The sequence below is a fragment of the Mugil cephalus genome, chromosome 5, assembly GCF_022458985.1.
Source record: "Mugil cephalus isolate CIBA_MC_2020 chromosome 5, CIBA_Mcephalus_1.1, whole genome shotgun sequence".
NCBI classification, from domain to species: Eukaryota; Metazoa; Chordata; class Actinopteri; order Mugiliformes; family Mugilidae; genus Mugil; species Mugil cephalus.
This window is the reverse complement of record NC_061774.1, coordinates 9339755-9365760: the sequence shown is the minus strand read 5'-3', so window position 1 is coordinate 9365760 and position 26006 is coordinate 9339755. Positions and strand designations below refer to the sequence as shown.

General features: G+C 44.3%; 2 protein-coding genes across 4 annotated transcripts in view; one reads left to right on the top strand and one right to left on the bottom strand.

Annotated features, from left to right (window-relative positions):
- The window catches only part of mrpl11 (mitochondrial ribosomal protein L11), a 35793-nt gene that overhangs the window by 4669 nt on the left and 5118 nt on the right, over positions 1-26006 (bottom strand). For both annotated transcript variants that reach the window (XM_047585579.1, XM_047585580.1), the window contains 2 exons: positions 19628-19806; positions 1519-1614 (listed from right to left, as the gene is read on the bottom strand). In XM_047585579.1, the coding sequence (XP_047441535.1) occupies positions 1519-1614; positions 19628-19750 (219 nt within the window). In that variant the 5' untranslated portion in view covers positions 19751-19806. The remainder of the gene's footprint in view (positions 1-1518; positions 1615-19627; positions 19807-26006) is intronic.
- On the top strand, positions 1628-12693 carry tmem265 (transmembrane protein 265). 2 transcript variants are annotated; one of them, XM_047585577.1, is made up of 2 exons: positions 1628-7969; positions 11079-12693. In XM_047585577.1, exons 1-2 carry the CDS (start codon positions 7942-7944, stop codon positions 12143-12145), a joined length of 1095 nt encoding a protein of 364 aa, XP_047441533.1. In that variant the 5' UTR covers positions 1628-7941; the 3' UTR covers positions 12146-12693. The 2 variants fall into 2 exon arrangements, with proteins under 2 accessions (XP_047441533.1, XP_047441534.1); XM_047585578.1 differs by having other exon boundaries at positions 1628-8288.

Below are 26006 nucleotides of genomic sequence, written 5' to 3'. Positions count from 1 at the left end.
GTCTATGGAAAAGTTATTGGTTTCCGAGGGTTCAATGAACTGTTGTTGTTTGCTCTTCCAGTTTATAAAAGGGAACAAAAAGATACTGCAGCAGAGTTTTTTTTCAGGCAAACATGAAAAAGGAAAAATACAAAGACAGAGACAGAACAAGAAATAGTTTAAAATTCATGGACATATGCTTATAGATCACATTAAGATTTGGAGGACGGTGTATTAGCTTAGCTTAGAATGAAGACAGGCCTAACTCTGCCTGTACAAAATCTTTCTGAAAATGTATTTAATTATTAATATATATTTAAATTAAACTTCTATGATGCAGCACTACCAGATGGACACTGCGTTTAGCCAATTTAACTAACAAATGCGTTGACAGCAGCAAAGAGAAAGACTGGATTGATTTCATGAAATTCGGTTCGCACGGTTTCAGGATAAACTGTATTAACATGTCTCCTGACTTTTCTTCTCGTGCCATTAAACGGTCGAGATTTTAATTTGTGCAAGATGTGTTTGCAAACACCTGCTAAATTAATGGTGATCCCATCAGTCTCCATCAGCAGTAATTTACGTTAGCATTGAGCTGAAAGCACAGCAGTGACTAAGAGTGACTTTCTTGATTAATGTCTGTTTATGTACGGGTTAAACAAATATGATCGTGTTAATTAGCACGGTGATGACAGCCTGACGTCTATGTGGGGAGAACCTGGCTAGCTGTTGTCACCGCTTCCAGTTGTTAAGGAGAGTTAATTGCCCCCGGTTCATCCATTACTTAACACACAGACATGAGAGCACTATCGACTTTCTCATCTAACTACCTGCAAGAAAGTGGAAAAAAAGGATTGTCCAGAATGTCAATTTGTTCTTTTAAAGCACGATGAAAGGCACAGAGACGTGCGCCTACAGCTACTGACAAGGCTGAGGTGAAAACCCACTGAGAAGTATTCATCTCAGAACATGTTGCATGCACATATTAAATATTACAGCATGCACAGCTCAGCGTGACTACCAGCAGATGGCACTGACGAACAGCAGCGGGGGCCCTGATGTGATGGGAGAGTTCTTGCTGAATATTGCATGTCAAAATAAATTTACGCCTTTTAAGAGATTAGGCTTCACCTCCTTACATCACAAACCTCATTACAACTCACATTTACTCAGCTGAAAGCGCACAACTCTGGATTTGAAACCGCACACAAGGTGGGAGGGAAGGTATGACGGGTCTAACAATATGCGGCCGGGTAAAATAAACACTACAAGCGCGCAACACCTCATTTCTGAGTAATTCACATCTCTTGCTTGCACTTAATGCTTCTTGACTCCGAGTTCCTCTGGGTATTGCTTCATTAATGAATGCAAATAGAAAGGCTTACTTCAGTGGTAGAGTATGAATAATGGAAGTGCCGTGGTAATGTTATGCAGCCAGTGAAATTAACCACAATCGCATGAGTGGGGCGGAGGTGTGTAAGTGCGTGAGGGTCAGGGTTGCGTCAGAGAGACCCGCGACAAGCTGTTCACACGCACCTTGACATGGATCTTGATCGGGAGAGGGATGCCTTCCTTCAGGTCCTTGGTCTTCTCGTTGAAGTCCTTGCAGAACTGCCCGATGGGGATTCCTTTCTGGAGGAAGAATAAGGGGCAAATGGGGAAAAGAGGGAGGTGAGAACGGAAGAAATGGCAGAGGACTGCTTTAAAATGCATGAGGGCTGTGTGCTCGCAAAACATTGAGCTGAACGTCACTCGTGTCACGCTGCGCTGCAAGAATACAGATGCCTGGGCTGCTGTCAGTCAATCAATCACAGAGGCTTCAGAGGGCTCCCTGTATTCACCTGCATGAATGCTTCAGAAGGCAGTATATAGAGATGCCATTGTGCGAGCGTGTGTGAGTGTTTATATGCAATAATGTTTTGTTGGAGACATTTTTTATTTATTTTTTTCCTACACTCCACGCGCTCGTTATATTCACACTGAGATGCATCTGTGTGTGTGTGTGTGTGTGTGTGTGTGTGTGCGCGCAGCCCTCTGTTGTTCAAGACAAAGTGTTTGTGTGTGTACGTGTCTGTCACTCGGGCTATGACTGAATACATGTTGGTGCCCAGAGCCAGAGAAACTCGGTGATGAATGAGCTCCCATTTTCCAGCTCCTGCGAGGACAACCAGAGCGAAAGCAAAATGGATGGGTGACATTAAGTCAACACCCGGCCAACGCTGCTCCTTCGCGGTATTCCTCTTCGGAGCTGAATTCACAGGCAAAGACTAATAAAGAATCTAATTATTACAGCTGAAATTTAAACTGACCTTCATCCGCCATCGTCCCCACAGGCAACACACTGATTGAAATGTTCATTTTAGAAATGAAGGAAGGAAAAAAGATGATGTTTTATACACAGTTTAATGGACTTGCATGCTTCTTTTTCCTCCGCAGAGCACACTGAGCAGATTCTAATAATGGATCTGAGGAAGAGTCAGTCATCCTGAGAGGCTCTCCATTGACAAGATGGGGAAGACATTTATTTGAACTTAACGGAGCAGAAACTTCTCTGAACATCATCCACACTAAAGGCTTCAAAAGCACCTGATGACTGCTAATGAGTCCCTTGATCTACACAGCCCCACCACTTCATTAGCGTCTAAAGTGCTACTCCCAGCTCGCTGGCGTTTCTTTGCGTCCGCTAACACAATACCAACAAACTGATTGAAATTTCAACACATCACACGAGCCGGGCCAGGTTATTGTTTGAGCTGATGGGTGCTATCTGAATTACAATATCCTACTAATGAAATGAAAGGAGCTACATCCCTGGAGTCCTCACTAGACTCTACCTTCCCTCCACTCCGTACTTATTAATAGTAATCCCATGTCAACCTCAGTACCTTCTACCCATACTCCTCCCTCCATAAAACAAAACACCAAGGGTAAACAAGCAGGGAGGGTGCACTAAAGGAAAGTCTAATTAAATATGGATTAATATAAAGGCTGTGATGTTGGGTATGAGTCAAAGTATACCCTCTGGCTCTACCTCACACATTCAGCTCCCGTTCCTTTCCTTCTGTTCAGCCCGTGTCAGATAATGATCTCTCCCACTGACTCGGGCGGCCCTTTCATGCTGCACAAAGCTCTGAAAAGGCCTCCCGGACCAGCGAGAGATAATGCTTGATGCTTCTATAATGTGCTTAAGCATGGACAGTGAGACATTATGCAGACAGAAAAGGGAACTGTGCTTAAGATAGACAGAGGCAAAGGCTTTGCACGGCCTTTCCTGACCATACAGTCTGTCGCTGCTAAAAAGAGCTCAAGGCAACTTGTAAAAGAGTGCAAATAAAACAAAAAAACAGCCTCAGGACGAGGGACACGACCCACTCGGGACAAAACAGACCGTTTGCACAGAGCTGCGCACACATTTTAGTGTGTACCCAGAGACAGGTAATGATGTTTTAATTAAACCACACAAGTCCAGGCGTCGCAGTCTCCGAAGATGAAGTTCTATTTTGGCCGCAGGCTATTTAATAGTTTAACTGCTGTAATTACTACGATTGAACCATGTTGGTAATTGCAATCCCAGTCTTTAAATGTGGCAGAGGTCTGGCGCACCATGAAAGTAAGGTTCAAGGTTGGCTCCTCCAACTTCCCCTGACATTTATCAGCTAGAGAGAGAGAGAGAGCTGGGGCAATAACATTCGTGCCCCGGCCAAATCGCTAACCCCACTGACTGCATCTGAGCATCTAATCATCCTCGAGTCCGAGCTGCTGGATAAATCCTCGCTCTTCCACCATGACTGATTAGAGCTCTCCAGTATAAAATGGCTGCAGCCCAACACCCAAAGCGGGGGCGGTCCACGGCGACTCTGGACAAGGGCATTCAGCAGCACATCTTCAAAGCCTTCCAAGATCCTGGATACCGAGATTAATCACTAATCTACAAAGACATTTCGCGCCGTCAAATCGACGCAGTAACAGTGGTGAGTAATTGCTGTATGATCCATTTGAGATCAGCATGGCCGAGTCTTATTACTCATAATTATGGGACTAATTAGGCATTTGCAATTAAAATCTGAAAAGTGTCCATTTGATTTGACCCTTCCACCAATTTCTCTGCAGTCTTTTTTGACACTCCCTTCCGTGTTAATGTGATTGGCCTTTCGGCTTCACTAACTCTTTTTAACAAGATGTACCAGTGGTGTGGCAGGATGGTGTGTGTGCGCGCCGGGAGGGGACCTGATGGGAAGAGAGAGGAGACAGGAATGGGAGAGGGAGAGACAGCTGAGGTGTATTAAAGTTGTCAGAGTGTGGACAGCGACCGTGGTCAATATTTGAACAATGAGACAGGGTTTGTTTGATTGGGGGGAACAACGGGAGACAAGTAAAGCAAAGGCCGTGGGAGGTCCTCATAAATATGGGTGAGTGTGTGGATATGTTTATGTATGAATACATTGGCCTCATTTCAATCTGACAAGACTATCAGTTGAAGAACGGATATCTGTGCATATTAAGCTGCCGGAGACTGCTGACTGTGAGGAAGTGTTCATTGTGTGTGGTCGCAGGTGTTTCTGAAACTGGAAACGAGGAAAAAAGAAAAAAAGAAGAGAAAGGGGAGCAGGCGGAAAGAGAGGAAGATGAGAAAGAGAGTAGGTCAAGAAAAAAAAGAAGTATTGTGCTTATGGAAGCACGGCTAACTAGAGATAAAGGATACAGGCACAGGAGGAGGCCTTGGGGCAGGAGGCAGGATTAATTGCCCCTGGCACACAAGGCCACTGGATAAATTGCCCCAGACGGTAGGCCCGGAGGAGGGCTGCAACGTGGCGACAAAGGTGTTACAGTGGAGAGGGGCCGGGGGGAGGCAAGGTTAATTAAACTCTTCAGTGTGAAACACTCTCATTCATTACCTTCATTAACTTGTTCATTTAATCTGCTCCGGTGTTGGCATTTTATCACATACAGCCTCAATGTAGCGTCATACAGCTGATTAGGTTTCATGCTGAAGCCCTCAGCTGCAGTGGAGGTAACCGAGAATGAGTAGCGGGTCAGTTCAGGTCTAACAGGCGCCGTTGCACGCGCCAACAAGCGCAAAATAAATTGAGTTCACGCTGGACATGCGCTTTATTTGATATTCCACAGGAGAATCAGTGGATTAGTCTCAAAAGTGGAAAATGAAAAAGATTTTCACCCCTAGTCTCCAGTGAATCGTGCCGAGGCCCCGTAAACATTAAAGAGCCGAGGAGAGCGGCTCGAGCGGGCGCGAGTGCAGAACTGACAATGTGGACCAAATTCACACTCATCCTTATAACAACCAACACAAGCCAAAACTTGTCAGCAGTGTCTTTTCTTCTGTCTGGATATTTTCTTAAAATAGACACAGCCTTCACTTTTCATACCTGGCACAGGAAGAAGAATTCGCTGTTTGAGGGCACCGTGAAAGCGAGCGAGCGAGAGAGGCGGCGGTGCAACAAAATGGATTGCATCACGACAAAACATCCCATTTTCAACTCCATTAGGTCTCCCTTACAGTCGTGACAGTGTTGTGCTTTTTGCCACTTCACATGATTAATCACGTGTGGAGGCTGCAGCAGAAACACGGGCAGCCTGAACTGCAGGCAGCCGTGGCTCCACGCTGGAGATGTCTGAAAAATCACAAGATAGGCTGACATGCGGAGAACGGGCAGACAAAGAAAAGCGAGTTGGGGGCTGGAATACTCTGACAACCACTGGTAGCAATGTTTAAACAAAGCTAGTGTCACGTTAGTGGAGACATTGTGGGATTTTTTTTTTTTTCTTTTAGTCAAGCTGTGTAAACGGGACCTCGGCAGGTGTTGGGAAGTAATACTGCGTGTGGAGAATTAATGCTTAAAGTTGTGGCAAAGGTGGAGCTAAAGTTATCTGGATCAAACCCGCGTAGCTCTGCTGGGAGCTTGTTCTAGATGATCATGTCTTGAGGTGAAGATGTAAGAGACAAAAGCCTTCTGTGTGTCCAGCTCTGTTGTATCGTATAAACTTTGGTCACCGTATTTTTTCTTCTCGTGCGGAGCTAAATGTGCTGAATCGCCTGATAAGTCAGTGGCAGCGGTCTGACTATTACCAGCGATGCAGGACACACTGGAAAAACTAGGGCCTCAGACGACACCAGATAACAGCCGACTGTCAGCTTGGTGTGTCACAACCTTAAGTGCTGCAAGTCCAGCTGAATTGTAGGAAATCGTGTGGAGTAAAAACAAACAATGTCTACTCTGTCAGTGTACGCGCAAAGCTTAATGGTGAAGTGCTCTTTGCTCAGAGTGAAAGTCGAGAGCAGGAAAGTGAGTCCTCCGTGACTGCCGAGGTCAGCCTCTGGTCTGATGTGGAGCACGGCTCACTGTTCAAGCCTTTAGCAGTCTGGAACGGTTTGCAACCCAACACGTCCTTCCAAACTTCCCAATCATGTCCGAAGCAGAAAGTGATGAGTGCAGAGCGCTGTGGACAGCCTGTCCGCCTGGCTGCCCCTCGCCTTCTTCTCCTATTCTCGCCGCTCCCCTCGTCCTTTTTCCTTGGCTCACTCTCCCCGTCTTTCTCTGTGAAAGTGAGCCAGTGTGCACAGTGACCTTCAACCACACCCACGGGGAACAAAAAAAGGAAAGGGAATGAATGAAGAGGGGTAGTAGCGGGAAAGAGGAGAGAATGGGATAAACATGAAGAGAGGGGTGACAGACGGTGGAAAGAATAAGAGGCTTGAGGAACACACACACACACCCACGCTGAAGAAAGGAAAATGGAAAATCTCTCTACTCTTGAAAGGCAGTGGAGCGCAGAGCTGAATCTGACAAGAAAGATGACTCTCCATCCCCTTTCTCACCAGTCTGATTAAACCTCTCACTCTAAAATGAACTGGGTGAACAGAGAGGGAACCACAGAGCTATTGCAAAAGGTGTAGACTGCCTGCAGATACACTTGGAGGAGCAGGACCTTGAGGACAAGGTGACACTATGGAAAAGTCCATCTGTGGCTGACAAAAAAAACAAACAAAAATTAATTATTTCAACATGGAAAATGAGGCAGCCCTGTTTCAAAAACTCCAAAAAATATATTTTTTTCACCAGATCTGCCTCTGCAAATTCCCAGTTCTTCTGTTTAAGTATTCCCTGAGCTGTTCGTAATGAATTAATCTACAACAGAGGAATGATGTTCTTGTGTGACTAAGACAGTAAGTAGAGGGAAGGAGGACTAATTAAAGTTGTAACATCTGCCTTCTGAGCCTCCAAATGTGTCTGCAGGCTACAAGCATCTTTCGCTCCACTTCCTCCGCTCTTACTCCAAGCACAGAGGGGCGAATTAGGTTTCTGCCTGCTCCCAAACAATGCAACTAATCTTCTGCAAGTGACATCATCATTACTACCGCATCCAATACTGTAACGGAGCGGTGTGCAATATTCACAGCATCTTCTTGCAGCTGAACTTCCACAGCTGATGGTGGAGAAAAAGATGAGGAGGAACTGAGGAGGAGGAGGAGGAGGAGGGTGGGAGGTCTGAGCTGGAGCACGTAACCTGCTTACAAATTAACACCACAACCGGACAGCGTGAGTGAGTTTCCCCTCGTCCTCCTCTCGCTGTAGCACCGCTACAGCCTCTTTCTTTTTCTTTTTTTTTTCTCTTTGCCGCTCTCATGAGCCATCTTCTCGGTCGGATCGGTCTGCGGTCTCCACTTTGACGATTCGCCGGCGGTGAGGCTGCTCCCGCTGCCGCTGCTCCACTTCTGACCGACTTCCCGGCTGCTCCGCACACAGCCGGAGCCCCACGGTGCAGCAGCAGCAGCAAGCCCTGCACGGCGCGGCACGGCTCTCTGCCCCCGCTGCTGTGCCAAAAGATAAGCCGACAACGGCAGACACCGACACTGCGGGGAGGCGACAGATCCGGAGATCGAGCCTCTGCAATAACCACGGAGCCGGCCGACGGACGAAACGGAAATATCTGCCATGCTAGATGTGCACGGAAGAGGAAATCTTGATAAGTATGAGCTTTTTTTTTTTTTTTTTTTTTTTTTTTTTTTTATTTTGCTCCAACAAAACAAACTCGGGTCTGCTTGGTGTGGTGGCAGTAGCAATGACTTTGCCCTCCTCAGAGCCTCGCATGAGCCTTCTCCCGGAGTCTGAATGTGAACAAACACCCGGGCGGTGAGAATAAGACTTTTATCAGCGGCTCATCAACGACAATAAAAGAGACTTTATTGGTCACCGACAGCGCTTCTACTTGGTGGGGGGAAAAAAACACAGTGCTTGCTGTAAATCAAGCCGGGAAGATCGAGCCCAAGTGCAAGACGAATGGTTCGGGTAACTAAAGCTTCACTTTCCTACCAGCCACGCACGGATAAATCCACAATACCTGCTGTTAATAGGGCAGTTATGAAACAGGTGTTGCAGGGAAGCGGTTTAATAGAGGTTGTTAAATTGCCAGAGGATGCGAGGCGTCCTCACTACAGCACTGCACGCTGGCCAGCTAATGATAAACGCACGTTTCAAGACAAAGCACGGGCATGAGAAGTGTGTAGAAATTGCAGCAACAAACCCCTTCAGGCAACTCTCCATCTGACAAATCAACAGATGTTCAGGTGGCTTCGGGTCTGGGGAGAGGATTTATTCTGCATTATCAGGGATTGCGCTCTCCAGACTCCCTTTATTAATTAGTTTGCACATAATGGCTCAGGTGTTGCCCTGATGCCCTTGGCGCTCCCACGCCACCTCAGATAACTTGTGAAGGATTTTGTCTCTGATGCGATTTGGAGCTCAGTGAGGGGTGTTTATGGAGATAAACTGCAGGTGTAGACAAATTCGTCCGCTCCCCACATGGATTCCAATTCACCTGGGAATCACTCAATATTAATAGAAAAACAAATGCAAGAGGCAACCCCGCCCCCTCTGGATCTCTGTCAGTGTTGCAAAGAATTTAAGTGCTTTTTGGGTGATTACTTAGAGAGCAGCTGCCACGGCATGCATGCCGTGCGCGAGAAAGACAAGAGGTGGATAAATTTAGGGGAGGAAAAAAAATAGATTTTTAATGCTAAATGGAATATACACAAATCTTTCACCAGCACACCATTATATGTCATTACTCGCTTAGGGAGAAATAGGTTGCCTCACCTTGTCAACAGAGGTGTCACTTCTCAGACAGCAGAATGATGAACCTGGACATTATTGATGAGCTGAGTGGACACAGAGGCTGTCATCCCCGTCCCTCACTCAGAACAGAGTAAATTACACAGCGCTGACAAGGAGTCAAAACGCAAACAGGGACTGACAGGAGGATTTCCAGGGTGAAATTTAAGGCGCAGGTGGAATAACTTAAGAGGCACGACCTCGAGAAAGCGACCTGCAAAGGTGGCTTTAAACTTCCTTATTTCTCCTCCCCCCCGCAGGCTGAGGTTGTTCCCCAAGAAAGGAGAATTTAAATTCTCATATCCTTTCAATCTGCAGCTTGGTGAAATTCATTCAATTGTGAGGGAATGATAATCAAGTTGCCGCGCGCGGTGAGACAAAAAGCCTCGCACACAATCAGATATTACAAATGCTGGCTGGCATGATCCTCGCCTGTCCTCCCACCATGCCTGCGAGCAGATTAATCAGTTGACATCGCTCCTTTCCTCGTCTCTTTGATTCACATGTTTCAGAACAAACCCTTAATGTCTGTGATTTTTCAATACTCGCGGTGATAAATGCACTTGGATCCAACCAGGCCAAGATGGCTCATGAAATCTACGTCTTCATATAAGTGGAGGGAGGGAGTCACTTTCTATCTGCATTTAAGTCTTTTCTTCTTCATCACTTTCACCCGTTCTCCCCTTGAGCTTATTTATGAACTATTACCGTCATGCCCTAACACTTTATTAGGCATGTAGACGGCCAAAGGGTCTATTAATCTTTCACTTGCCGTCTTATTCTCTTCTTTCACGCGCACACAAATCCCCCTTTTTACCCAGTGGAGTTCTTCAGCCCTCGTCAATGATTCAGAAAGCACACAGGAGATGGCAGAGCTCCTGTTAGTCTTACAGTGAAGGAAGTGATGTGTCTTCCATCGGCAACATATCAATACACATTTTTCACTGGCAGACTTTTCTCAGAGGCTGCAATCATGCTGACAATCTCTCGCTCGATCACACTCAACTGTTGCTGTTAGGACACATCTGAGCTGGTAATGATTTTATATTATAATGCCATCGATTCGCCCGAGGGGTTGACACCCCAGATAACTGACAATCCAGTGGCCTGTGCTGTGCTTTTCAGCTAAATACGATAAGAAGACGCTGGTTCGATTACATCGTAAAGTCAATGATCATTCCTCACCCTCGATCAATACGAACCTTTATACTGTCAGTGGCTGAGATATGAGCTGTAACACAATAACATGGAGCCTTGAACTCGTTCTAATTAGCATTGCCTGCATGCACTCACCCGGATGTACGCCGTCTGTACACAAAGAAACGACAAATCAAACAACATGACTAAACAAATAGCAAGTTATCAATATTCATCCGAAATGAGAGGAGAAATTGGGATGATTAAAGGCTGTAGCGCAGTATGGGAATAAACATGGCAGACTATAGAGGCAAAGAAAAGGCTTTGACAGGGCACCTAGCTGCGCCTGAATGCAATTAATTAATAATGAATGAGCTGAGTAGGAAAAAAAGAACAGCAGAAACAATAAACAGAAAAAGTAAGAGCAGAGAACTTGGGGAAAATCTCTGAATCAAAAAGAAGCAATGTGAAAACATTTATGGAAAATGAAGTCTATTTAATTCAAAGAACCACCGAGGAAAAACAACAGTTTAATAGGCTTCCCAGCATGAGCAGCCGGGGTAGATGTAGCTCTACCCAAAGATGGAGGGTGCACGCTGCTTACTCTGCAGCTGATGTCTTTAACCACAGCAACAAGCATCAAAGTATGTTAACATGTGTTTTTGAATTTATTCTGGGGAGAAAAAAAATTAAAAAAATAACAATCTTCTTCTGCACATTTGTCAGTGTTACCCGTGACAGATGGCACCGCGCAAATAGATGGGAGCCGAATTTTAATACTGCCGATGTAACAGACTTTCCACGGTGCATTTGTGTGTATGTCTGTTTCAGGCATGGTGCCCACGCCCCAGGTGTGCGTATCAACCCTGGTCACGGTGAGCACAATGGCAGTGGTGGACCTCTACTTGCTGGAGCAGAGCATGCTGGGAGCTCGTGGTGTTTCAGGACCTACTGTGTGGCAGTGTGCGGCGGTGTTGCTAAGTGATGTGGGCTTTCTGCTCGCGCTGCGCTTCGTCTCAGCTGGCGTGGTGTCTGAGGCGCAGTCGCCGCGGCGCGGTTTCGCCAATGCCCTCTGGTTCCTGTTCCTGTCCCTGCTGCAGCTCAAGCTCTTCTTCGTCTGCCACAACTACAGACAGGAGCGCCGGCCACCGGACCCTCTGGCCAGAAAGACCCTGACGCTGCTGCTGTCCATCTGCCTGCCCTCCCTGTTCCTCATCCTGACGGGGGCCGATCACATGACCCCGCAGCGCAGGAAGCAGGAGGTGCGAGGTCGGCTCCTGTGGGTGGTGGTTGACCTCCTGGATGTGTTGGACTTGCAGGCGGGGCTGTGGGAAGCACAAGGAGGGGCCGCAGCAGCCACTGGAGGAGCCGTCGAGCAGAAGCTGCCCATTTGGGCCGAGGGCCTGGTCTTCTTTTACTGCTACGCTCTCCTGCTGCTGCTGCCATGCGTGGCCCTTACAGAGCTCGGGGCCACCGGACTGCCGGGACAGAGAGGACCCCGGAAGGAGGCTTTATACCCTTGGCTCAGCTTGGTCACTATCAATATCTTCACCCTGGCCCTGAGGGGCACGGGCATGCTGTGGTATAGGGACCCCCGCGTGTCCACTGTGTTCCTGGGGAAGAACCTGCTGGCTCTGGCTGTGAAGCTGAGCTCAGCCTGGGAGAAACACAAGCAGGAGCGCGGTGCTGCTGGAGCCGGGACCGCGGCTGGAGCCGAATCAGGAGGTTCGACCTTGCCAAGTCAGAGCTCGGAGCAAGGAGAGGGCCAGGCCCAGGGCAAAGCTCCTCCCACTCATTACCACTCTCTGACTCGTTCCCAAAGCCACACTCTCTCCCACGTCAGCCTGGAGCCCTCTGCGGCACCCTTAGGGCCCTCTTTCATCTCCCATGAACTCTAGAGGATCACTCTTAACACGCACGCATGCACAAATGCAAATATGCACGCCCAAACTGAAAACTCGGACCAGCAGACCCAGTATCACAGCCAAACAGATAACTTGTACTGAATTTCAGTGCAGCAGTGATGGGTATAATGCAGAGCGTGGAAATGCATTTGGTATGCTTGTCTTTCTGCACATTTTGTTGTGCTAAGAAAAACTCAAAATGCATCGCTGTGATTTGTGGGAGTGTATTTTTACAGTCAACACTGTGATTCTGTAGAGTGGAAAGAGTATTCCAGAAATGTGTGTTGGAGTAGTGTTCATTGTTGTTTAATCTGGGCTTAGCGGCCTTTCCTGCCACATTTTGATGAATTCTGTCCTAAGTTTGCTCGTTTGACTTTTTTTTTTTTTTTTTTTTACATCTTTAACTTAAGTTTTAATTCAGATTTCTTGCTAAATATCTAATACTACTTCATATACTGTATGTGTGTGGTGGTGAGGAACACAAAAGAAAAACTGGATCGACACTCTTTTGGCTGTTAGACTATTAAATGCCAAAATACAGACTGTGACCTTTCAGTGTAAATTTTCTCTGTCACTTTATAGAGGAGAGTTTAATACAGACGAGGGGTGATTCACTTTTTCTTTCAGCACCACATAGCCCAGATTCAAAATCCATCAAGTAAAAACTAAAAAAAAAAAATCCCACTCTAAACTGTGCTTCAATATTTTAACGTAGAGTCAAACTCAATGACCCTTTAAAATCAAAGTGTACTCACAACCCCTATCTCAGTTTTTTTAGATGCCTGAAGGAGCAAAAATATAGCTTTTCCACACTATAAAACTGCAAATACCACAGGGTAATATCAGTTACTTGGATATGACTTTGGTAGCTGAGACGTGTATTGTGTATCTTCACATACATTTACCCTTAATGCCAACATCATCTACAAGTGACTTTAGTACAACAAAACATGTTGGATGCCAACTATGAAGGAAACAGACACTGGTAAAAAACTCCTCAAGCCGACCAAACTGACTCAATTAGAAGGAAATTTCTAATGGGATTTAAAGAGGTGGCTATAAAATGATCAATCCAATCACTTCTCAGTAGTTGTCATTAATCCATTCTTTCAGCGCACGTTGGCCACACATGAGGTAACCATCATGACAGTTTGCCAACAGTTTGCTGAGACAAGGGTTTAAAAAGATGGTCAAAATCAGCACCAATTTGGGAAACATGGTTGAAAATGCTGCTCAATCGTCTTCTATTAAAATCACTAAATGTTGTCAATAAAGTTGGGAATAAACTCCTTCCTCTTCTGTTGTATTAGCAGCAGATTTGCTGCTCACAAGAGGCTGAACTACTTCTAAAAGTTAACAGTAGTCACTGTTTGCATGCTAGGTTAAAGATGGGCAATAACCATTTTGCATCATCTTTATGACAACACAGACTACACTACAAGTGCATTTTACTACTGTTTACAAAGACTGAATACCAATGTACATAATCCCTTTACGGTTTCAAAACACATTCAGAATCCATAATCGTTGTCTTTTGCATTTGTCTCTGTCAATCCGTTTCAACCATTTTCGGAAATTAGAAAACAACCTGTCCGGCTGCTCTTCCAATCCTCAAATCCTCTCTTCTCTCTTTTTAAATTCCCCTCACAAATTGATCAAGATGTTGAACATCGCGGGTTTATTGGTCAGAGCAGCAGGTGTAGTAGATGTCAAGTGCCTTGTTTCCTCATGGAGCTACGAGCCTCTGGGTTGTTAAGAGGCGCACGCATTATGTGCACCATGTGGAACTTGGACATATGCCATGTGTATACTGTGAAGTTATTCCACAGCTGTTGTCAGCTACACCTCCAGGACAGAGTGCAAAATAATAAAGTGTTTCATACTCGCCCAGTGTTGACAGTTCATTGGCTATTTTGCAGGAGCATTACTGGCGGACTGTCACACACGCACACACACATAAAAAAAAAAAACTAAAGAGGAGTCAGATCAAATTATTCAGGGACAAATAACTGTCTCGTTCTCGAAAAAGCCTCCACTAAATTAAAGTCAATCAGAGCTTATTCTGCAGGCACAGGAAATTGCGAAATGTTTTTATGTTTTTCTCCTGCTGAACCGGTGAAGTGAATGGAAGCCTCCCCTCATATTCAGGGCAGAAAAGCACCCTCTCCGCTTCACGGAGCGGCACACTGACGAAAGGCCGTCATTTATCACAATTATGCCAGCGGCCCCATCAGCTCAGATCCTCTCGCAGTAATCCTTGAGTGTGCTGTTGTGTTGTCTGCCTTTCATACTGAAAAAGAGAGGGAAGTCTGGATGTGATGGGGTGTGCATGTCAAGAGTTGTAGTAAGCGTGTGTGTGATGTTCCTCAGAGCAAACCACCAGCTCTTTGCTCACAGAGGCTATGAATGTACGCGGCGGCCTGTCCTCCGAGCTTTAATGGTCCCATTAATTGAAATTGAGGTTATTTGTCAAAATGGAAGCACTTATTCTCACGGCTCTGCGCTTGATTTACAGGCTGCGTTTACAGCTCGCATACAGACTAATGCGGAGTCTCCACCACAGAAAGAAATTATTATTTAAGGTTTCTGCTGGGAATTTCTCATCGGTTCAGAGACTTTTAAGGAAACGCCACAGAGGGATATCCAGTGTAGTAGACAGCATCCAACTCTCGCCTACTCCCTCTCTTTCATCTCCCCCTCCTTTGCTCATTCTACATTTCAAACACATGCATTCTGGATGCACTCCCTGTTGGGCAACTTTTCATATTTCTATTATACTAAAAGCAGTGCCTGCATAGGCAGCCGCCTCTGCAAATGACTACCTCCTAGAATTTGTTACACGTGTTAAGCTCTAGATACAATGCTCAGCATTTTCCCTCAGCTCCCACAGACTCACATAACCTGCTCATGAAGAAAAGTGCGTGAGCTGCTCTCCAATTTTCTTTCTTCTTTTGCCGCTCTCCCCGGTGCTCCCTATTCTTCCCCTCCGTTCGCCTGTGCTAATTTCACTCCAGCCTGTTATTATTCTCGTGTAGCAAAGCTGTCAGTTTCCCTTTTTTGTCTCCCATTCTTTCTTTTATTTCTCTCGTTTGTTTAAATTTGCCCCACAGCCGACAGGCAGCCTACCTCTCTGCACTTCCCCTGTCAAGGGTGGTTAGTCAGACACAAGGGAAAAAAGTGAGGAGGAGAGGCTGGCTAAGATTAAAGGGCCGAGGCCACTGCCTAAAGCACAACAGCTGCCGATTGCCATTTATTTATCGTTTGCTACACGCGCCGAGAGCGTGATGGAGCACGGGAGCCGAGAGAGACGAGCACGAACAACATGCTGACCTGACAACAACGACATGGCAAACAGTCCAAAAAGAGGCACCTTTAGACAAACATATGGCTTTGTTTTGCTCGGTTGAACACCTGGTTACAACTCATCTCCCCTCATTACCCCCGACGCAGTGACAGCTACAGTCTACAGGCTCACGCCCACCTCGCCTGGCAGAGAGAGACAAATTTAACAGACAGATGTCTAAATCATTCATCACAGCGCAAACCATCGGCACCGCCGCCTTCCAACAGAACTTCAAAGTATATGCTCTATGTGAAAGAAATGATGCAAAAGAATCCCAAACTCTTGATGATGTGAACTGCGATCGTGGAGGCAAATGCATATTAATACTGGTTTCAGATGTCAGATGGGGACTTTTGCCTGAGACTGAAATTTAATCAAAACAAAGGGACAGCTGAAAAAATAATGGGTCAATGGAAGAGTATTTAACACCCGTTTTAATAACTACTACGCCAAATACCAGTTGTAATTCACACAGAGGGATCTATTCCAGTATAAAGGACGCCTGATAATAGCTTCTGAAGCATCAATGTGTTCATCAGTATTCTTCAGGGTTCCCGCAGTTTTAACCACTTGCTGCTGGAGGGATTTAATTCTTTAATTGTGAATAATAATAATTTATTTCTTAACTATATCTTGTATTAACCTTTTATTCTGCAGAGTAATTAAAACCGTCAAAAACGTGCGGGAGTAAAATCACTATCATTCTCTTAACTACACTTAGCTACAGCATGTGAATACATTTGCTCGGCTTCTTTCCACCACAGAAATGAAATACCCTTTGGACTATTAGTCTGACAAAAATCCAATTTAAACATGTTGCCTTGGGCTCTGGGAAATTATGAGTGGATGTGTCACTATTTTCTAACGCTTTATAGTCTAAATGTTCAGTTTATCACTCACATTAAATGACTGCAGTTAACAATGCTGATTTGCGCAGGCCCAAACTAAACGACAAGCGGAAATCATGAAATCAAAAAAGCTGAAATGTGAAGGCCAAAAGAAAGGTTTTTCACATATTGTGAACTTAAAACCAAGCGAGTGGGTTTAGGAAAAGGTGCACAACTTGCGGAAAACTAAAGATAATTTTAGTGGCGTCTTGCATGCATCGCTGAAAATGCTTCTAGCCACAGAAAGGCATGTTCAGAGACGAAATTCATACGAACCGCTGGTAAAGCAGCCACTATTCTTAGTTTGTCAATTCTTCAGAACGATCATATTCCTACCAGCGCCTCTTTGGGAAAGGAAACAATGTTTTTTGAAGGAAGAACACAGAGAAATACCACACAGTCCCACTGATGCTGAGGTATCGTCAGTCACGGCGACAGGTTTGTGTGACGGGAGAAACCTGTTGTTCAAAAGAGAATAAAATTGAGTTTTTATATATGCCTACTGTTTGGCTGCCATCGCGGTTCGGCCCTCTGGATTAGTGATACCTCAAGGGAACTCTAAAACTAGAAACAGTGGCTGCCTTAACAGCCGCAACAAAACATGCGCAGATTTCATAAAAAGTTGCTGCATCCAAAGATTAAAGTGTGCGACTGATCAGGTTGTGCCAAATTAGGTAATTAAGGTGTAAAAGTTTAATCAGCTACAAACATAAAACCTTGTTGACCTTTCAGAGTTGAGTGACAAACAGAGACGCGAGTTTCTTAATTGTGCGATCACTCCAGTGTAGCTAAAAGGGGAGGGAAGGTGGGAGGGAAGGTTTAGCTGCGCTTTAAAAGTGATAAGTAAAAATCTTCAAATCAATTATACATCTCACTGGTAAACAGCGCAAAGACGGTATAAGTGGGTTATTACGTTCTCTACTCTTGGCAGCAGTTAAATTCTGGCTGCTGCATATTTGAACAGGAATAAAAGAAGTGGCATGAAATTGAATCATAGATCTAACGCTTTATTGTTGGATAGAGGATGTAGACTGCTGGAGGAATCATTTCTGCACAAGCCACTGTATATTTCTCTTAAAAAGTGAAGTGTCAAAAACTTTCCGTGACTTGAAGCATTCATACGGGATTTTTTTTTGGAGGCAGCAGGAACAGCAGCACCGTCTGATGCGTGATCAACTTTTATGTTCATAGGGTAAACGTATTAGAGAACTGTTGCTCATTTATCCAGCACATATTGATATTGATTTAGAGTTGTGTTTCTGCTCAACTGCCGACTCTAAGTCCAATATTCATTCTGGCCCTTCAGCTGCCAAATGCAACTCCCCAGCTAGCTGTCAGCTGTTTGAGTTTGAGAAGATAGTGTTATTTTTCTTTTTCTGAAATTATCTCTCTGCAGCTGCTCAAAACAACCATATGAAAGCAGTTGTCTTTCATTCCACATATATCTATGCCATCAGTTTTTTTTTTTGTGTGTGTGTGTTTGTTTTAAAGCAGCTTTAAAGCATAAACACAACCGCTTCATTTCTATCATGCGAAATAAGTGAGTGACGACTCACTCTCACTGGGTTTTAGGGGAGGAGGTGTCAACTGCAAAGCCTCAACACAGACAACCACCTTTATGAATGATGCAGCATTTGTTAGGAAAGAGACGCCATGATGGTTGAGGCCGTTTGTTGAAGGGAGGTGCGATAAAACAAAATGTACCAGGAGAATAACTTAAGAGTTCGCCGTCAAAAGGGAAGTGGCAGGGATTTTATTATGAATATATTGTCAGGCAAAATCAGACATACCACACCAGATTTCAGGCTTTAAAATGTTAAAAGCCCCTTCTTGTAATTGCAAATCTTATTCTAGGGGGCGGCTAATTGGCTTGGTGGGCAGGAAAGAAAAAAAGAAAAGTGATGGATATCTTGTACCATTCTCTGAAGCAAAATATTACATAACGAAAAGACAAAATAATGAATGTAAATTCATTAGTTTTGGCTTGTAACAATGAATTATTTAGAGCCTGTGAAAAATAAATCAGTGTTAGTGTGAGTTTGATATTAAGTACATATGAGCAGAGAAGCCAGACATTGATAATCAAGCCTCAAGTAATGATGTAATGGTTACTGTCAAATTCAGATAAATTTATTTTCACACTGTTTGACTTCTTTCTGGTGTTTCAATATTTGCATTTTTCTTTATACTGACAATCCTGTGTTGTCCTCTCTTCTGCCAGCACTGCCCATTCCTCTGTTATTCTGTCTGTGTGTCGTCATTTAAGTGCCAGCGAGCGATTAACCGTGAGAACTGATCTGGTTTCCTGGTGGTTTCCAGCGCGCAGGGTGATGAGCTCCCGCCATTAAAGGGGTTAACGGGATCATTTGTATGTACACAACAAGCCGTAGCAGAGCTTTCGCTCAGCCTGGCAGAGAACAATATAACTTTAATCACCATTAAAGCTGCAGCAGATTGTGTCTTTATGGTGCAAAATAAAATCTAAAAGTTACAGGAAAGACTTAAAGCGATATTATGTGTTCGGAGGCAAAGCAAGGTCAATGAGCAAAGAATCAGCTAAGCTATGGAGGGATGACTTTATTTACAAAAAATATGATAATAATTCAACCTCTGCTGCTCTTATTCATCCCACTTTGTTCATTGCTTGAGGAGTGGTGGCTCATTTCATTACACCAGCCAGTATTTATTTATTTTCTAACCTGGAACTGGCATCTGTGATGAAAAAGTTGCCATGGTGCTTCCCAGAGCAATAAAAAAAAGAAGACAAGCTCAGCTGTCTCTGTGGAGCAACTGGAGCACAAAGAGGTATACAAAAATTTAAGACAAAACCTTCGCAGGTCCGACCCCATTTCATCAGCCGGCTCGTAAAGAGTGAGGCTAATGTATATGGACAGCCGCTGTGGATGGAGGTGTTAGTGTCTTTAGCCTGGAAACTGTGAGAAAACAGTTGTAGACAGGGGCGGTGTGTGGCATCCACCTGCACAATGGAGGTGTGCGACTAGAATAAGAATGGGAATATGAATAGGGCTATGAGAGGAGTCGGATGTGGTGTGGATCTATGTTGAGGTGGCTCAGGGGAGAGAGGCAGATATGTGATGGGTGGATCGGCTTGTCTCGCGCTTAATAAGAGCTCCGTGCAGATGGTCAGCTGATAAAATGAAGCCCTACTCCCGCAATTAAGCGGACACATGGAATTAGTCTGAGCGAAACAGATGGAACGAGAAGTGGAAACGTCAGTAATTTTACCTGTCCCAAGATGGGGCCTAGCGGGGGTCCAGGGGCAGCTTGTCCTGACCTCACTATAGCGCGGATTAAACCGCCAGTATCCAACTTCTTCACGGCCTTGGCTGCCTTGGAGATCTTTGACATCCTGGTATTTCTGGAAAGCCTTAAATCTGCCTCCGAGTCAACTGAGAATCCATCCACTGAAAAACGCAGAAGAAAAACAAACAAACAAATTAGCGTTGCGAGCACACACAGCTGCAACAAATCATTCTCACGGCGGGCTCATTAAAACATCATACACTCAAGTCGATATGGATACCCATAGGCAAAACCAGTGCCTTTCCATTCTGCAGAGGGAGGGAGTAATTAAAAAAATCTTTGCCTTCGATTGGCCCGGCATCAGCCACTTTCCTGGAGGTGGTTGCAGTGTGGATCAGCAGCCAAGTGAAAGGCTCACCGCGCCGAAGAGCCCGAGAACTGGCAGGATTTAAACTTCTCTCTGAAAAATCACGGGGCGCATGCCAAAACGTCTCCGCCGCCTCACCTCTGTTTGAAAGGTGTCACCAATAAACTGTCTACGCTGCTGAAGAGCTTCCCCTGCATCAGCAGAGGTCGGGAGTCAAGGGCGGAGGAGAGACGGGAAACAACATTAACACGCGGGCGAAGGTCGAAGCGTCGCCATCACGCGTGAACGCAAAGAGGGGTTGGCTTTTTCGTCCCACCTTAAAATGCATTTGCCAAATTAGGAGTCAATTAGTGGAGTGGGGAGAACGGGCTGATCTCCTGGCCTTTCTCTGGGGAGGCGGAGGACATAAAAGCGGGACTATAATCCTCCGCTGGAATAAAAGTGATCGGGACACAGCAGTGTAACAAAAAAAAAAAAAAAAAGATCAATGACTGGAGCCAAGGGACAAATACAAGTTTTAAGGTTGAGCCTTTGTGATTCAGGGGAACCCTGCATTCAATAAAAATAAGTACTTGAGGGGAGAGAAGAGCTCCAGCAATGATTCATTGTAGGCAACAGAGGGTATCCAATTAGATCAACAGAAGAGACAGTACCAGAGAGATATATGGGACCCCATGCTGCTCCGGAGCAACAAACGGGGAGAAGCTACTCCCAAACAAAGTTGCCATTCTATCTGGACTGCTGATTATCCAGCGGCCGTTAAAGTGCAACCACCATGAGGCAATATTTGTAAGGGCATTAAGGTGATACGCACTCTGCAGAAAGAGCCCATTTAGCTTGGGTTCCCTCAATAGCTGTATTTACTATGTAACTCACATACCCCGCTACTTTTCAGAGGTCAATTTCACGCTACTCACCTAATGTGTTCGAGTTAGAAATGCGGAGACCGCTGTGCATTAAATCTAAAGTGAGAAGAGCCACTTCTCTTATCAAACAACGACTGAAAGACGAAGCCCTAATTGGAAAACTAAGCTAAATGACTAAAACGGCTGTTTGAAGGTGAAAACAAGAGCTGTAAAAATATGACCGAATATAAAGACACACTGTACATCCATAAAGATGAAGCTTAACTAGTTTTGCTTCTGAGAGGGAAAAAACAGGACCAGCATCAAATAGTGGGTTTAATTCCAATTTGGGGCAAAGGGAATAAAAGTTCCGCGTGTGGGGAAATGACATCGTCATGCTTTAACGCACCGCAGCTTCAATCTCTGTTGGAGTATGAATAATAAAACTGCAGTTCGCCGGCAAAATGAAATCACTCATCACGGGGCCGTGAACGCTGAAGAAGAATTGACCTACATATGACATCGCGACCGCACGGACAGCGAGTGTCGGGCAGCTGAATTTACATTAGACTCAAAGAGTAAAGCAGCAGCGGCGGCGGGAAACGTGGTTCAAGGCTGCGCAATAAGCCTCAATCAGAGCCGGGTTAATGTTTTGCTGTGAATAATCAAATCAAAGCCGCAGTAATTTGAAAGGAACAGACACAATTTTGAGCTGCTCTTTAGACTGAATGTTACATTCCAACGGCAATTATGGGCCACGACGTCGATAACAAGGAATACACAGAAACAGCAATTTGTCTGGGCCATGCAGTTACTGCGCGAAAGCACTTTGTTAAAACATGCTTGATAAATGACATGCCACAAACCCAGCATTTAAATGACCACTTAAATAAAGAAAGGTGGGCTATAATAGAGCAAAAATTGCCGCACATTTTGGACAATGCTCCAGATTGCTCTTTAACTCTACCGCATCGCTCCCATTCATTACAAGTTCAGTTCACAATGTTTCCTTACAGTTGTTCCTTTAGGATTTGAGGAGGGGGGGGGGTTTGGTTTATAAATGGAAAATGACAACCAAAATCCAAGCTATAAACCCGCAATTTCCAAGAAAATCTGGGAGTTTTCAGCTTCCCCCTGCTGCCTGTCAGATAAACAATCAGGGATGGAAACAACATCTTTGGCGGAAGTAAACATGTCAATAAAACTGAGCTCTCCTGAGAGAAGCTGGAGAAAAGCCCCACCTGTTATGACAATGTGCAGGTCTACACACACGCACACACACACACACACACACACACACACACACAGCGTAGTGTGAAGATAATCTCCCCGTATAAAAACTCGTTACATTTTATCACCTTTTCATTATTACGCCTGAGAACAGTAACAGCAGCTTCCGTGGCGTGTTTCAACATAATTAAAACTGACTGCATTTCAAGGATAAAGCTGACTTTGATTGAAGAAATTAATCAGTTTGCTATTAAAAATGTGGTCTTAATTGCAGTGGTGAGGCCCACCGCTGTTTGTTGTTTAGGCTATTAGGTTCACTTTAGTCTTCATTAAGGAGGTGAGCCAAATCATAGCCAGCATCAGTTATTTATTTACAAGCCAAGGTTACAGATAATGATTCTCTATAAAAAATTAATTTTTGGAAAAATTGACAAAATGATCCTTAAAGTTGGTTTTGATAGCGCCACACCACGCTCAACGTGATTGACACCGATACTTGCTCAGCTTGGAGGAAATTATGTCTTCTTCCTCTTCTTCTTCCTCCTATCTTTCATATCTTTTTGCTGCAGTCTGGTGAATTAAAATATGAGAAGTAATTAATTTCTCAGTGGGCTTTGGCTTTGTACCTGCAACCCCACGGTATCAATAATCTTTGTTACATATTATCTGCCTTCTTGTGTTCAAATCTCTGCTAAATTAAATTGGAAAAGGCGAAAGAAAATGAAGTCAATATTGCTCAGTAACACAGATTCTCCTTTGCTACATGAAATGAAGAATCTTACATTATTAGCATAACAAAGGAAAACACTAACAAAGATTCGGCGGAAGTGTAAATGTGTGTTAACCTGGAAAACTGTTCTTCAGTTCAGGCCTTTCACTATCACAGCAGCTGTAATGTGTCTCTTTTGTTATTCTGTGCAGCTGTAACTTCTAGCCACCTGAAACCCACCACTCTTTAGGCCTCCAGAGTATTTTACATGTGATATAAGGACCTGCTAAAAGTTACCACATCATATTCAAAAGTCAAATTATGGCTGATTAGAAATGATATGTAAACAAAGCTGCAGCCCCCAGGGCTGATTGCATGAAGAAAGCTGCAGTTATGTAAAAGGCCAATTGAGACTGGCTACAAAAGGGAGTCAAATAGTAATAAGTACTATTACCATCCACTGCCATTCTTCGGAGGCCTGTGCATCCCGGGGTAATTAAAAATTATGCCAACGAGGAAGTGCCAAAAACTGCATTTCTTCAAATGGCCACTTAAGGCTGGCTCCAAAAGCAAGTCAGTCCCCGTAGATGTCTGTTTTAAAAAAAAGAGCCAAATCTACAGCAGAAATAAACACGTTTACAGCCCGGTACGAAAAAAAGGTTCAGTGTCAATAGATAATTTGTCCATCATAACAACTTTAGGGGGACAGAACTTTTATTTACCTCACCTATTTAAATTACATCAAGGCTTAAAGTTAAGCCACAGTGTCATCTGCCCGCCTCAGCTCCACTGACACTCCACGCGTCTGCCAATTTCTGAATTAGCCGTGAGTTATGCACCAACATGAGCTTCAAAACCACTCTTCAGGAATCCTGTGGCTGACGTCAGGGAGTGTTTGTCCATCTTTAGTGGTGATCTCTCTCTCTTTCGTAGGTCTGATTTCTACCTTCACGCTGCGGCGCCACCTCTCTGGTGGACACCCTTGTAACTGCTAGCGCTCGGATGAAGAATCCTAATGATCCTGCCAATCGACTGACTTTTTCCGAGGTTGGCATTTCTGGCTCTGAGTGAAATATCTGAAGAACTATTGGATGGATTGCCATGACATTTGCTGCAAATATCCATTATGCCCACAGGATGAATGGTAAAGACCTCTGAAATCTCGATTTCTCATGCAGTTCCGTAAGCAGGTCAAAACTCTATACTTATCCTCCGAAATATATAATGTCTGCCACGCGGACTGTGACAAACCCAGCAACGCCCTGTCTTTACCTCCACGGAGCTGACATTTGTGGGTTTGAATGAAATGTCTGGGTGACAAATGAAACAGATTCTAGACATCTCTCCTCACAATGACCCTGGAAGATTTCCAGCATTTGGACTACAGACACTAAGCAAATTCAATGTCTGTAGTGTACTATATTTAGTGTTTATTAGCTAATGCTGCCATGGAAACACACCAATTTAAACTGAACATTACACCCGCAAAAAAAAGGAACATATATTATCATTTTACAGCAGCATTCAGGCATTTTCTAGGGGATTTTACTTATTTTTGAACTGGTGCAGCGCCCCGTTCTATTTCCCCCACTGTTCCTTGTTCTCGTTCTGATAACATGGTATCTGCAGCTTAGCTGATAATTCCCAACCCTAATTAGGACGATTTCGCTTGGCAGATTAAATTTACTTTAGAAAGCTTCTGTCCTTGGTAACGTCTGAAATGCGTGATCCATTACTTGATATTTCACGTCCTGAGGGTCTAATTTTGTCATACTCCGATAGGAACTGAATTATTCTTATTCTGGTCTCATCACTCAGTCTTAACAGAAATGAAATGTCCCTGTTTCCATGTCTTTAAAACAGATAAAACCTGTCAGAGTCATTTTCCAAACAGAAGCTATGATTACTATTCTTTAAAATCTAAAGGAATGGATCAAATTCATTCCTATCTGCCAGATAGATCTGTTTCATTCAACTCTTAATTCAGCAGTCCATCTAGTGGTAGTGTTCACCTTTACATTTCTTAAAAGACGTTACGCCAAGAGATTACTTCCCAGTCGGTGGAACACTTGAAGCCGAGTGTGTGACTTGTGAGATAGCCTCTGTCACCACAACTAGAGGCTGCTGCCAAACATATTTAAGATAAACAGAAAGAACCCTGAAGACAAGCTGCACTCCCTGCTGCTTATAGAAAAAAAAAAACACAAGCATATTAAAAATATAATAGCAATTTCCTGTTTCTGCTCACCAATGCAGAAAAAACTGAATACCATTACAGTCACGTAAATAAATGACTGGTGTCCTTGAATATATAAGACTAACAACTGTCTGTTAACAACACAATAAACATCACAAGAACGACCTTCATTATCAGAGGGGATCCCTGGGGTTGGGATGCAGGGTCCGTTTAGGTGGAACCATGTTATGAATTAGGAGCTACAGATTTAAGTGTATTCAATGAGCCCAACGCAGTGACCAAACAGGACAAATGTACAGGGCTGTGATCGCTCACGGAGCCACATAAGACTGACTGGATAAGATTAAGAGATAGCGTCAGATATAAAGCTATAGAGAGCCAGTCATATGCCAGTGCTGTTCCACTACATTAGTATTCATCCCATCAAACCCCAGGCCTAGAGCTATTGATTGCTGAATGCCAAGTGCTAAAGGCCAGTCAAATAAAACGAAGAACTCCAGAGGAGTCTGAATGATCCCTCAAGACTGAAAAGGGGAACCAGGTTTAACCTAGACCTGAACCTCCAGGTCTCATCTCTCTGAGTTCTTAACTCAGAGTGTGCATTGCAGGAAAAAAAAAACAACTCATTACTTCCACAATCTCAGTAATAAATGAACCAAATAGCCTGGTGTAACTCCAGATCTCATTAGTTTTAAATTACAAAGTAAGCAGAAAGCTGCGAGAGTTTCTACATTTCAAACTGTCAATGTGTACACACACCAAGTTTTAAAAATACTATTCTGATGAAGGTATTAAATTCATATTCGACCCTTGCATGATCGTACTGTAAAGACAGACATTTAATCCGTGCCACAGCATTAATCTGGACCGCACAGGGAATGTTTTACAATCCAAAACAGAAAAGTCGCTACATATAGCGTGGAGGAATCAGCCGACCTCAATCTGCCAGGTTCGTGTTTTTCATGTTTAACTTAAAAGAAGAAATATGTGGCCGATCTAAAGACTGTGGGTTT